Source organism: Dryobates pubescens, chromosome 4, assembly GCF_014839835.1.
Source record: "Dryobates pubescens isolate bDryPub1 chromosome 4, bDryPub1.pri, whole genome shotgun sequence".
In the NCBI taxonomy this organism is placed as follows: domain Eukaryota; kingdom Metazoa; phylum Chordata; class Aves; order Piciformes; family Picidae; genus Dryobates; species Dryobates pubescens.
The window spans coordinates 7,052,323-7,066,867 of NC_071615.1; the positions used below are offsets into that span (position 1 = coordinate 7,052,323).

The window sequence follows — 14,545 nt, forward strand, 5'->3', positions numbered from 1 at the left end:
AAGACCCTTGCACTCCAACAGTGGCTGTTCTGCTCTACCCATAGCTGCACCATCACCACTGCAGTGTAAGGACTAACTGACTTCTTTAAAAAGGGCTAAAAAAAGAATGGCTTCACTTCAAAGGGGAGATGCTAGTCTGGAAGGAAGGAGTCACATTCAGCCTGTTAATCTTGGTGCTGTGTCAGCACTGCACATTGTCACAAGGAGTGCTACAGGTAAGGTGTGCACAGCTGTTCCCCCTCCCTGCCAGAACTGATGGACCAAACTCCAGCCTAACTGAGGCTGCTGCAGACCAAAGCATATTTTTGGTTCTGGCCATAAGAAAGCAAGGGCAGTTCTAGCCAAGAAGTGCTTCTTTCATTGTCAGGCTCAATGACCCAAACTAGCAGCTATCTTTGCACTGAGGCAGTTTACTCTTTTTTTTTTTCCTTTTCTTTTTTAATATTCTTTTGAGGAGTTAAGATTGGGGAAGGGCAGAGAAAAATAAGTGCCTTAAGATTGCACAGAAGATTGTCCTACTAAAGGGGCACTTGGATGGGAAATGATTGCAGCTATAAATCTAGCAGCCGCTCTTCGCACGTCTCCACAGGCCATTTAGTAGCACCTCCAAACACATCAACATTGTTATCAACCCAGGGTATGATGTTGCCAGGCATGTTGGTAGAGCAGTTAGCAATATTCATGATGTCTTCAGCTTTTAAGACCCTGTCCCATATACTGAACTGGCTCATCTCTCCAACGAAGGCTTGAGTTGCATCAAATCTTCCTCCTACAGTGTCCTTTAAGCACACAAGAGTTCAGATTAGATGACAATCAGGTTAGTTCAGTATTTTCTTCTTCAAACTTGCAAGACCCTCCTCCCTAGACATACATTGCTAGTGGCCAGCACTCTAGCTCAAAGGATTTAATTCAAGGCATTATTCAGATCACTGACACACTGCACCATTAAGAGTGGGAGTAGGAATAGCTACAAGGTGAATATTCTGCATATTTAATAAGAGAAATGAAACATTCCAGGGTGTGAGTGCATGAAGTGTTTGGTGCTTTGCTTTAATCTTTCTGATAGTGCATATACAACAGGGCCAAGAGTTCAAGAGTTTTCTCACAGACACTGGGTTTGTGGAGGGGGGGAATTGATTTTATTTCTTTTTAAACCCTGTAACTGTCATTCACTCACCTGTTCCTGACCCAGGATCAAGACACCTCCAGGTTTAATTGGGTGCCAAGGAGCAAGATTCTCCCCAGTGCCAAGTTTCTCTCCATCCTGAAAGGCCTCCCACATCCCATCTCTAGTGGTCCATGTTATACAGATATGATGCCATTTTCCATCACTGATGAAGAGAGGGAGCTGGGCTACCTGCAAAAAAACAAAGGATAATGCATGTTGCAAACCAAGGCTACCAGTTTGAGCACAACATTTTAAAACATATACTCTGTCCCCAGAAGCAATATCTGCAGAGGCAGAGGTTAGTACACATCATTCTACGTTGTCCCAGCTCTCCTGTATTCAGGAACACAGCCAGGCTTTTTCTTCTAGATGCTCACATTGTTTCATTTAGATTCAAGTGACACAAGTACTAGAGTCTAAGCTGCTATCAACCCTCTCTCTTAACCTGTGGCATTTGCTGTTTAATCCTCAGTGTTTAGTCCTAACTTTCCATCTGATGCTTATGTTAAGTTTCTCTTAAAATCTGGAGTTTGCCTGCAGCATTTGCACTAACAGCTCTGAATGAATCTGCCTGGTTCCAGTAGAACTTCTGTGAGCTCCTAGTGGGGCTCCAAATAAGGGGGAATTATGCTCCTTTAGGAGCTCGCTCTGAGAAACTTACGTCAACGTAGACACAAATGCGGTGGGCTACAGAGCAGCTGTGATGTGGGAGAAAGAAAAGCCTCACAGAACATTAATAGTGCTGACAAAATACTGAAGACAGAAAGCTACTGCTAAAGATAAGCAGACTCAAGTTTCCTCTTCTTCCACAAAGCATTAAAAAAAAATAAAGTAAAATTGGATTTTTACTTAATGTATTGATTTGGGAGGATGATAAGACTGTTGCAAGTCCTTAACTAGCCACAAGACTGAACCACCTGAGCTGTGTTGTAGACCTGTAAACACCTGATCCCTCAGAGAGCAGCAAGTTACTAGGAAACAAAACTGAAGGTGGGGAGAAGGGAAGCATTTATAATCAGCCTTAATGACTTGTTTTCCCCAAGCCTCATTCTGAAGCTTGTCAGAAACCATCCATAGAATAGGATAGGATAGGATAGGATAGGATAGGATAGGATAGGATAGGATAGGATAGGATAGGATAAGCCAGGTTGGAAGAGACCTTCAAGATCATTGCGTCCAACCCATCAACCAATCCAACCCACCTAAACAACTAAACCATGGCACCAAGCACCCCATCAATGATGAAATATGAAGCAGTGCAAGACAATTGCTGCCTTATGTATCTAAAGTCTGAAAAAAATGTGTGTTTCAACTGATGTTCAGTCCCTCCACACAACAAAACCAGCCACAATTACAGACTTTGTGCCCTTTGTCTTCTGCAAAATTCATGTTAACGGATCTGATTGGTAGAATTTGAAAGATAGAAGTACTGCAGCTGTCACAGAGTTTGCAATAGTGTGGCTTCAAATGTTGCTTCTGGTTCATTAAAACAAAATAGAAACAAATCAAAACCCAAGAAGCCAAGATGTGCTTGTAAATTCAGGGGACGTGCTTACGTGTGTGCACATGTTAGTGCTGTGCTGCTTTGTCTCACCACACAAACACATGTATAGTCTGACTTTGTTTCAATAACTTCTATGACCTTGCAACAAATGGTGGACAACAGACAGGCAAACACTTCCCCCCCAAAGGCCCAGAGCTTGCTTCTCTCAGAATGGAAGAGTTACTAGACAGATGCCAAGGGTTTGGGCCTTATTCTGATTATGTGGACAATAAAGAAGAGTTAGTCGAATCTCACCTTATCATTAATTAGCAGCTCAATTGGATTATTCCCCCATTCTATGAGGACAATTTCATTAGCCTGCCCAGGAACAGCATATGAGAATGGAGTGCCAATTCCAGGAGAAGCACTTGATCTCAGCCACAAGCATACAGTAAAAGCATACAGCTCAGGCAGAGTCTTCTTGATCTTCCCATACAAGTAGTTGGTGCGAAGAGGAAGGGAGACCTTGAATTCGTCGGGCGCCTTAAATGCACTGCTACCTGGAATTACATCGAGGAAGAAAATGTTAACATTAAACAAAACAATGTGTTTGTAATTCAGGTTAAGAAGCAATATAGATGATATCCAGAATCTTGGCATTCTTGATCACATTAGGGAGGTACACACACAATACAGCGAAGCAGTATGACCAAACAGAGAAATGCTACAAGATTTCATATGTGCAAGTTTATTGCTCCTGCTCACTTAGAGCCAATGAATAGATGGCAGACAGCTCAGGGGAGGCTGTTTAATATTTTCTTCCCTGATTACAGAATCAGAGAATTGTCATGGTTGGAAGGGACCTCAAGGATCACCTAGTTCCAACCACCCTGCCATGGGCAGCGACACTTTCCACTAGATGAGGTTGCCCAGAGCCACATCCAGCCTGGCCTTAAAACCCTCCAGGGATGGGGCTTCCACCACCTTCCTGGGCAACCCGTTCCAGTGTCTCACCACCCTCATGGTGAAGAGCTTCTTCCTAACATCTAACCTGAATCTCCCCTCCTCTAGCTTGTTTCCATTCCTCCTGGTCCTGTCATTAACCAACACCCTCAAAAGTCCCTCCCCAGCTTTCTTGTAGCCCCCCTTCAGATACTGGAAGGCCACAAAAAGGTCTTCTCAGAGACTTCTCTTCTCCAAACTGAACAACCCCAACTCTCTCAGCCTGTCCTCATAGGAGAGGAAGTTTAGGCAGACCTCCAGCTTAGTTCATGGCTGGAGGTCTGCCTATTTCAAGCAATCCAAACTGTTTTAAAAGATATTTACTGTTACTAAACACAGACTCTGTGGCATACTCATTATTAAAGCATCACCATGCTTCAAAACCAGTATTTCTTTTCCTACTCCTGCCACACAGGAAGCAAGCAATGGTTATTTTCACAGATAGGTGGCTGAGAAAGCAGGGTAATGCTCCCATTTAGGGGGTCCAATCTCAAACAGCAAAATGATGACATATTCCATAAAAGAAACAAAGAATGAAATTCAGTAGAATTGATTTCTGTCCCATTGACAAATCAGGAGAGCTGAACACAAACACAAAGCTCAAGTTCCAAGTGACCTGAAGGAAAATGCAGTAAAAAGTTATGAACTATGAAAACATTAAGCATGTCTTAAAATAATAAAAGCAGACATTCTGTAGGTTTTTTTTCCTAGAAGATGTGATAAACACCAGTGAGATATTCCAGAGAGGTTTATGAAGCTGAGAACTCTGAAGGCCAAAACTTTCTAAAGGTGCAACACTGTGTACACCCCTGATGTAGTTACTTACAAGTAATCTTCCAGAATTAAAGAGAAACCCTACAGTGTGCCACAAAATCAACCCCTACAGCTCTGCAGTACAGCATCACCCTCAACCTTTCAGCAACCTGCTCTTCTGAGTCCCTCTCATTTCCTTTAACTCACATTCCAGAAACTAATTCAATCCCTTTGCCCAACTTCAGATTCCAAGCGAAAGGAAGAGCTGCTGCCACAAAAGGTTGCCACAATTCTCTCCTGTGCAATTTTTAAACCCCTGGCATTCCCTCAGTTCCCATTCTCAGAAGCAGCTGAAGTGTTTTGACGGCATTTTTCACAGAGCAAGGGGGTGGAAGAAGAAAAAGCTTGCCTAATGCTTGCATCTGTCTTGAGGAACTTACAGACCCAAACCTGAAATACTCCAAATTCTATGCAAAAAAAAAATCTCAGGGTCTTAGGGCTACTGCTGAGCTCAACCTCCACAAGGCTGGCACAACTAATCTCACATAGGGAAAAAACCCAAAAAGAAGAACACTCTATCAAGAGCATTAGTCACTCTGTGAAAGAAATTAAGGAAGCAATAATGGGTTGAAAAAGAACAAACAGTATTCATCTTTTTTCCTTTCTGTTTTTCAGTTTGTGCTCATGACTTGAAAACACTGAGAACTCCAAATGATGCTAATAAGATCCTCCTGTTCTGGGCAATGGGCACACACACAGAGGGTAAGACAATCCTTCTCCCAAAAGCACCTGAATTATTTTTGGCCGTGATGGATTTGTTATTCCCTTTTAGAGATGGAGAAATTACATTCAGATACAGCAAGTGACCTGTCTGTGTCTCCAGCAAAGCTGGGAATCACATTTAAGTCCAGGCATTACTAGTTGCAGGATCATTCCTCCACCCAGTCCTGGTTTTTAATGCATTATCTACTGTTGATGGAAACAGCCAGTGAAGGAATTACCAGAAGACTCTGGAAATCACAGCAGTTGTACAAATTTGAAACTCTTCTGCCCCACTGTTAGCTAAACACAGCTCTCACAACTACAGATAAGAAGCAGTTTGTAGTGTCACCTTGTAAGGTGAGGTTTTGCCTGTTTATTTAGTCTTGGGACAATGAGGAGCTTATGACATTGGTTTGGTTAGCTGTGGGGAAGAGATGCTCAACAATCTGGCATTTAAAACACAAGCACAACAGAAATCCTATTTTCAAAAGAGGTCAGATCACTTCAAATATTGCCTGCATTTAATCTACACAATCATTACATTCTCAAATCATTATTAGCCTCCCCTCGATTTGACAGAGGAACCAAAGGCATAAAAAATAACACAACTAAAGAAAGCCTGTGTCTTGGTTCCTGGCCCAAATTCTTCACTTCCCTAGAGACTTAGCACAGCCCTCTCTTCTCACACAGCAAAATAAAGGTGGGAACAGGCTATTTATAACCTAACTAAATTACACATTCTTGTTCTTCCATCACTCCTTTTTCTCTTTCTGATGACTTGATGATATGAGTCACATCTTTCAGAGACAAGGACTAGCAATACTTGCCACATAAGACATTAACAGGCCATTAACTCTCCAGAGCCTTGGTTGCAGTAGAGGCTTTATCTTGGCTCTCAGGAAATGCTGAAATGAGAGAGCCAGTAGAGCTCTTCTCTCTATTCTCCTCTCTTTCACACTTTAAAAGAAAAAAAAAAGATATTACAAAAGATCCAATATTACACAGATGGATCCATTAGGCTGCATTTTAAAATTCATGAGCTGTGCATGTTTGCACCATTTTGAAAGCATGTCCATTAAGCTGCTTTTAAGCAGAGAGCCTATTCACCTTGGAAGATCATCTAAAGATTGGGCAGTGACATTTACTGGTATTATAGCCTGACACAATCCACTCTGCAGGTGCATATAGTCAATACAGTTCTGTTGTTTAGTCCATTTCCATGGGCAACTGTAATTCAAACAAACAGGCTCTACTCAAGCATTGAGATCTCAGTAATAATTAATCTAAGTATCTGAATAAACAAGTAGGATTAAGAGAGCGTCCCCCAGTGGCACCAAGAGTAATCTACTGTAAACTCTGAAGGCTAAATGCCTGGAATAGGACATAGTTCAAACATCTGCAGGTACCCAAAGTCACAGCCAGCAACACAAGTAAAGACCACCAGCAGCACTTTCAAAGCAACAGGCAATGGTTCTGGTATAAAATACCATTGATTGCAGCAAAGGCAATTGTGTTAATTAAATTTAGCCTGTGTGACTTTCAGTCCAAATTAAAAAAGACAGCTCTACTTAAATGTGTACTTGATACTTCCTGGGTATTGACCTGACATCAATGTCATACTTCTTCCTATTTCCACTCACATGTTTATAGATCTTTCCATCCCACAAACACGAAGAGTTTCATCCTAACCACCCACATATGCCAAATTAAGAGACAGCCTTGCAGAAGCCTGTGACAAAAGGAAAACCAATCCAAGTATTTGCACTGTCTCCTGCTATTTAGTCCAGAGCCTTAACTGTTTTTCTTTCAAGGCCTTCATTCAGATCACTGCACTGGAAGGAAGGAGTAAAAATTAACAGCAGAGGGAAGTGCTTAGATTCTGTACAAATTACCTTTTTCTAATTCAGACACTCTTTCTAGCAATGCATTCAAGGCTGTCTCTGTCTTCTGACGATGGGCTGATGTCTCATTATGAAGCAAAGACTTTTCATCCTCAAGCTCAGCCACTTTGCTCAGGAGTTGGCGTTCCAGGTCTCCAAGCCTCCGTTGAAGCATCTCTCGAAGGTCATTAGGCAGTGCTGCATAGGACACGTTGGCTCGGAGCTGGTGCTTGGGGGGAAATGAGAAGAATTAAGAAAGTCATTTCTGAACCAGAAACTGTGAAGCACAGATCCACTCCTGATTCAAAGCAAGATCACCAAGCTCTCCAGCAAGTACAAAAGAGGCATGGCTTTTTAGCACTTGTTGTATTCAGTGCTTTTGTCAGCGCTGTAGCCAAACAGGTCCCACAACAAAAGGGCATTGTTGTTAGAGGCTTCCAGCATTTCATATGAAGGAGTCTTCATACATTTAAGCTCAATAAAATCAATGTAGAGAGTCAAGTCTGATGCATTTTCATTAGTATGGATACATGTGGCACACCAATCAGTTTTTGCTTTACTTGCTTGCAAGTGATATTTCCAGTGTAAGTGAAATGGAAAACTGTTTCTTTTTAACTGAAATTTAAGCTACTTGGAAAGCAAAATTTACCCAGTAAAACTTTCCTCAGCTTTGATTTGCAAAGCAAGGAAGTCTGATGTTCTTTAGATCAACTGTAAGTACTAGCCACTGAAAGTATTTTTATTTAAGCTAAAAAAAAAATGCAATAAAATCAAAACAGCTGCCATGCTCTCTCAAACAATGCTGGTATCTTCAAGGATACTAAGAAATCAACAGTCCCACCTATCACATTATTCTGGTCCAGTTTCTCTTCTGCAACCCTAAAAAAATGCCTCATAACAGACAGCAAGAGGGTGTTATACTACTGCACCATTCAAAACTGTACTTGAAATGGGAGTCCAGAGTATTAAGACCTCACAGCATAACCTCGGGAAATCCACCACTGTTTGGAGGACAGCAGGAGGACACAGAGGTAGCTCTCAGGGTGTGGAAAGCAAAACAAGATCTACAGCATGATGCCTGGGGGAATGCTCCATGAAACATTTCTATGAGTTCCACAGCCATGGGAGCTGTCCAAAGGCTCATGGAAATCATTTCTTGGGGGTGGACTTGGAGGAATTTCCCTGTCTATTAAAAAGCATGCAGAATCAGGTTCTTTTTACTCTATATCAGCTCTAAACACATCACCTTATCTTCACAGTCTGCCCAACACAATCTCCCCATCACCACTGCTCTGTTCAGCACCATATGCCGTGGTCCTATTGCCCAAGATGCCAGCTCTATACCTCATACCCCATGAAGTTACATTCCCAGAAAGAGCTATTTAGGCATATTAATACAGAAACTAAGCTGGTTACAAACAGAAAAATCGTGATCTCCCCACACAGAGAAAGAACACATTCACAGATCAGCCCTTCAGGGCTTTTTTGCATTAAAGCAAGATGAGAAATAATGAAAACAAGACAAGCCAACCAAGCAACCCATTGCCAGGGCTCGGCTAGTTTGGATGGATCTCTACACAGACTAAGTGCACCCAGCCGTGCCCACCCCGTGGTCCAAGCCCCCGTCACACCTTCAGCGATCCCAAGTTTCCAGGCGAGTGGCCAGAAGGGGCCACCCCGCGCTTCAGCCCTACCTCCAGGCTCTCCAGCCGGTCCTTCAGGGTCTGCATGGTGCGGCTCAGTTGGTCGATGACCTGCGCCGGGTCCCGCGGCAGGTCGCCCATAGTGTCCTTGCCCTTGCCCAGCTCCTTCTTCCACGTCCCCGTGCCGGACTTGCCGTCGGTGCCCTCGCAACGGCTCAGCTTGCCGGTGAGCTCCCGGATGGCCTCCCGCTGGCTCCCGATGGTTTCCTTCTGCTGCAGGACGGTCTCCCGCAGCTGCAGCACTGTGGCTTTCAGCTCCTCCTCGGGGGGCAGCGCGCCGCCCTGCATGGGCACCGGGGGAAGCGGGCAACCCGCGCCAACTGCGTCCAGCGGCAGCGAGGTGCAGACGAAGCGGCTGCCCGCCGGGCTCTCCGGATCCCCCGCCGCTGACCCCCGTCCGCCCGCCGCTACAGCGAGCAGGAGCCCGGCGACCACGGACAGCATCCTGGCCGCCGAGTGAGGCGACAGCTCGGAGCGGACAGCGGGGCGGGGACCGAGCCGCGCTGAGAGGGGGCCGGTCCCGTTCCGCCGCCCCGTCCCGTCGCACTCCTCCCAGCGCTCCCGCCTTCGCCGCCGGCCCGTGCCGTTTATAGGCAGGGGGGGCGCGGGGGCGGGGCTCCCGGCTGGCGCCGAGAGCGCTGGTTGGCTGCAGCCGGCTCTGACGCCTCGCGGTCCCCGGGGCCGCGGCTCTGGTGGGGGACCCGGGGCTGAGCCGGGGACCAGAGGCTGTACTAGGGGACCTGGGGCTGTGCCGGGGACCAGAGGCTATGCTGGGAGACCCGAGGATGTGCTGGGGACCGGGGCCTGTGCTGGGGGACCTATGGGAGGGATCAGCGGGCACCTTGGGACCGGCACAGCGGGACGGTGGCAGAGGCATCCCGTCCGACGGGGTGATAAAGGCTGGAGGGCAGCCCGAGAGGTCTTTGGTCCAGCAGCGCCAGCCGGAGTCGGACCGGGAGGCTCAGAGCTCTATCCAGTCGGGTCCTGAAAACCGCCAAGGATGTCAGTTGCACCGCCTCCACGGGTAGCTTCTGCCTCTGGTCCGGCGTCCCCACGGGGAAAAAGCTCCTCCCACTGTCGAGTCTGAACTGGCTTCAGTTTACACCCGTTGTCCCTTGTCCTCACACCACGCACCACAATGAAGACCCTGATTCCATCTCAGTGATTTCTGCTCTATTCGTTCCAGCTAGTCCATGCCTTTCTTGTATTGTAAAGGTCAAAGCTGGACGGAGTATCTTGATGTGATCCAACCAGCGCCAAGAAAAGGGGATCTCCGGTTCCCCTCGTCTGGCTGGTTGCGCTCCTTTCTGCCAGTGCAGCTGGGGATACCGCTGGCCTGGGGTAACGACCTCTGTGAGCTGAAAGATAATGCCGTCACAGCAGCAGATACCGTTCAAGCTACAGCGCAGTACACAAACTGCAACTTTATGATGGAGAGGAAGGGCAAGGGCGTTTTCAGAAGGAGCTTCTGGTGTGCAGAGTTCCACAAGACTACTGTTGGACCATAAGACCGTTGCGATTTTAGCTCTGTTCAGTATTTTTAATGCTGATCACAATTACTTCAGATTTATAATCCTGAAGGCTTGTCTGTTTTTCCAAGTGCCACACAAACCTCAGGTTAACAGTTCTTGATAGCTTCTCACAGACACACAAGGAAAACTTACCTCTCCTGGAAAAACAGAGAAACAATTTCCTCATGCATCAGCAGAGGCTGCTCATGGAACTCTAAAACCTTTGAGTAGGACATCAGATTTTTAGAAAGTTTATATATGGAAATTAAAGACATCCTTTCCATAGGGTGAGTAGCTATTATTATGACATAGATGACTTCTAAACTGATCACTAATAAAAATGAGGAATAAAGAATACATGATTGAAAATATTTTTAGGCGTGGTTTTGTTTGGTGGGGTTGTTTGGTTGGGTTGGGTTGGGTTTTTTTGCTAACTGTAAGTTGGTTTGTTACAGAATGAATTAGCAAGTCACAAAGAGCATGCATCACAATGGTAGTTAAATCTGATGGCTTCATGGAGTTCAGTTTATTCGTTCAACTCCTCTAGCACTGCCCATTTGAAAGTCATGTAAGTCATAGCTGACTGCAGACACTGCTATGCTACAGAAGTGAGAGATGCAGCTTGTGTTGCTTATTCAATGGGAAAGAACAGAGGACAGATGGAGCTCAATAAGTGACTAGAAGCTCCAATTTCTGTCTGAACTCCTTTCATCTGAAAACCAGGTCTCAGGAGACTGTACTACCTGGATGAATGGAATGAAAGAAAAGAAGTACCCACTCCAGTATAAAGGCTCTAATTCCTGGTCAGGCATTTAACTCCCCCTGAAATCAACAGGATATCATTGCTTAATCATTTTGCTGATTAAAATTCTGCATGCTGCAATGAGGAGGACCATGTAAGTACACTAGGAACATCTTGTCTGTCAACGGTGTCTTTTCAGTTCATGTAAGTCCAAGAAATAGTAAAGCCTACACGCAATATTGTACCAATACTTCCGCTCAACATGTAAGAATATTCAGTCACATCTGTACTACATTCTAGATCATTTCACCTGAAGGTCATGTGAAGCAGTATGAAAAAAACACTTAATAAAATAATTGCAAAATGCAGGGTTTGGCTGTCCTTAAGCCCCATTATCCTACCTCAGGACAGCAGTAAGCAGTTGTTGTTACATACATAGATTCCACCCTGTATAATATGGTTTGTGATGGTACTCTACGAAAATAACCTCACATCACTTTAAAATAAATATCAAAATTCTGATCCTGATTTTAAAACCCACTTCACAGTTCAGAGTCTGTTTCCAAACAGTCTTGTGACTCAAAGTATGGCAGTGATAAAGGCATTGCTTCTTTTCAAATTCAGGCAACGTATAGCTTGAAGGGTTTCTTTAATTATAGATAGATTTTTGTCACAAGCTCTTATTCAAGCAAGCTGAGAAGTAATACAAGCAGCAGCAAGCAATAAACATCTGACTTCCAAAGTTCTGTGAGGTGTATGATGGTAAATTGCTCATGACAACAGAAGTGTTGTCCTTTATTACTGTCGAGTTTATTTATGACGAAGGAGGTCAATAGGACAGGGAAGAATCCCCATAAACTGACTCAGGAATGTCAGTTACTGCACAACAGGGGCATAAGTGTGGATGGACGTGGAGAAAGGCAGGAATCATCCATCATTCTTCTTACCATCCTTTATATTTTTCTGTGGCACTTCAGTGTTGTCAAACATAAAACCCAAACAACACAAATTACCCCACTTTACCCCACTTCCAGATTCTGAGACCTAAATTTAATGCATGCAATAATTTATTGAAAGAGTTTCTGTCTGTAGCCAGTGGGGTTTTTTTCCATGTTGAAAGCCATATCAGTCTTCATTCTGAGTGACTAGCAGGCAGCAGTACATTATCATAAATAATAAATCATAAATCATGAAAAAATTTATAAAGTTATCAATTTTACACCAATATATCACATGTTAAGCCATAAGCAAGCTGAATACTTGAAAATGGGGGGGAGTGGGGGGGTGTTTCCCTTATGACCAAGACAAACAGTTCATAGGCACAGTGATTAGATTCCACTGTAGCATGAAAGTGGATTGGGGTAGAGGGCGAGGCGCAGCGAGTACAGAAAACTTCCTATTGCACTTGAGAGGGTTTTAAAGCGTCCTGCCTCTGTGGCTGTCAGGCAGCCTAGCATCTCTGCAGCCCACAGAATGGATTTTTAATTTTTAATTTAACTTTGACAGGTTCTGCTGCCTTCAAAAGGCCTTTATTCTCTTTGGAAGCACCATTTGCATGCTAGCTGCTAGCTGCCTTTATCTTTGATGCGCAGCTGTAATATCCAATACCAGAATTTCGAAGTCTGTGTGAAATGCTTTTGGAGTCTCAGTAATAGGAGAGGTTTGTGTTTAGGAGGAAGGTCTGAAATTAAGGAGATCTGACATTCAACTTTGCTAACGTGCTTCTGTCTGGCCACTATCACTAACACAACCTTGCAAAAACTTCTAGGTAAATTAGGAGACTATTCCTAATTTTTGAGGTGTATAAATTTATGATTCTGTGGAAAAAAACAACCAACCCAAGCAAAGGAAAAAATCAAAGAAACAAAACCAACCAACCAACCACAATACATCAAAACACATGAAGAGGGTTGCTTTGTCTCCCCCAGGGAGGTGGTTGAATCCCTGTCCCTGGTGGTGTGGGAAGATGCAGAGATGTGATGCTGAGGGACATGGTTTAGCATGAGAATCAGTGGAGTTGGATGGTGGTTGGACCCAATGATCTTGAAGGTCTTTTCCAACCAAAATGACTCTATTATTATTATTATTAAGCACATGAAATGCAGTTTGCAAGTGACTTTAGATGAAAGACAGGCTGGGGGTTTGGTGGTAGGTTCTTTGGGTTGGTTGGTTAGGTTGGGTTGGCTTGGGGCTTTTTTTTACTGTTTTGGGTTTTTTCTACTCATTCTTGTTCAGATGTTCAGTGAAATATTGGCCTAATTATCTGAAAGGCTCGTCTTCACTTAGATCCAGGTTCAGATCATCTTCATAGCTGACTTGGAAATTCAGGTCTCAGTATAATGGAAGTTAAGCATTTAACTGCCCAGTGACAATTTTAAAAGCACTAAGTGTCCAGTGTTGTCAGTATGTACATTTTACAGCCTGGCCCTAAGGACATTTGAAACAAAACAAACAACAAAGCTTTACATTTCTTCACACCTCATCTCTCTGGAGTCACCCTCATTGGGGGAGTTTAGGAGGAGATTTGATGGGCTGCTTGGTTGCATGGTTTAGTTGATTAGATGGCGTTGGATGATAGGTTGGACGTGATGATCTTGAAGGTCTCTTCCAACCTGGTTTATTCTATTCTATTCTATTCTATTCTATTCTATTCTATTCTATTCTATTCTATTCTATTCTATTCTATTCTGTTCTATTCTATAAAACACATATTATTCCCTTTCCTTCCTAGCTTTACTAGATTATCAACTGGCCAGGCAGGAATCATCCATTCCTGTCTGTCTGTGCATCACCATGGGACACACTCTCACCTGATGCTTATTATTCGCACTAGTGTTCATATTAGCTGGGTTATACTGGTTCATTTAATCCATTTGCTTCTAAGAAAATTCTACTTGGGCTGCCATTACAACTCCCAGAAGTTAATAAATAAATTAAACAGAGTAATTCCTTAAGCATGTAGCACTTTGTCCAAAAAAAAACAAACAACAAGAGACCAATTTCACTTGTACCACAACAACTCTTGCAAAGTCTCTAAAGCTAAGAAGCTTAAGGGACTTCCCTGAAATCCTTTTAGTCCTACAATTCAAAGCAGGTGAAGAGTTTCCTTGCTGCTGGCCAGGAGATTGTGACCTTTGACCAGATGTGGGGGTGGACCAGACAGGTGGGGGTTGGTCTCTTCTCCCAGGCAAGCAGCACCAGAACAAGAGGACACCATCTCAAGCTGTGCCAGGGGAAGTTTAGGCTCGAGGTGAGGAGAAAGTTCTTCACAGAGAGAGTTGTTAGCCATTGGAATGTGCTGCCCAGGGAGGCGGTGGAGTCACCATCCCTGGAGGTGTTCAAGAGGGGATTGGACATGGCACTTGGTGCCATGGTTTAGTAGTCATGAGGTCTTGGGTGACAGGTTGGACTTGATGATCTCTGAGATCTTTGCCAACATTACTGGAAAAGATTTTTTTCATGTTAAAAGCCATATCAGTCTTCATTCTGAGTGACCAGCAGGCAGCAGTACATTATCATCAATAATAAATCATAAATCATG

General features: G+C 44.1%; 1 protein-coding gene across 1 annotated transcript; it reads right to left on the bottom strand.

The window, feature by feature from the left end:
- Window positions 1-416: 416 nt before the first annotated feature.
- Window positions 417-9,283, bottom strand: NPTX2 (neuronal pentraxin 2). The gene is made up of 5 exons (XM_009899926.2): window positions 8,743-9,283; window positions 7,061-7,277; window positions 2,967-3,211; window positions 1,178-1,357; window positions 417-779 (listed from the first exon to the last, which is right to left on the bottom strand). The coding sequence occupies exons 1-5, from the start codon at window positions 9,193-9,195 to the stop codon at window positions 552-554; spliced, it is 1,323 nt and encodes a 440-aa protein (XP_009898228.2). The 5' UTR covers window positions 9,196-9,283; the 3' UTR covers window positions 417-551.
- Window positions 9,284-14,545: the final 5,262 nt, after the last annotated feature.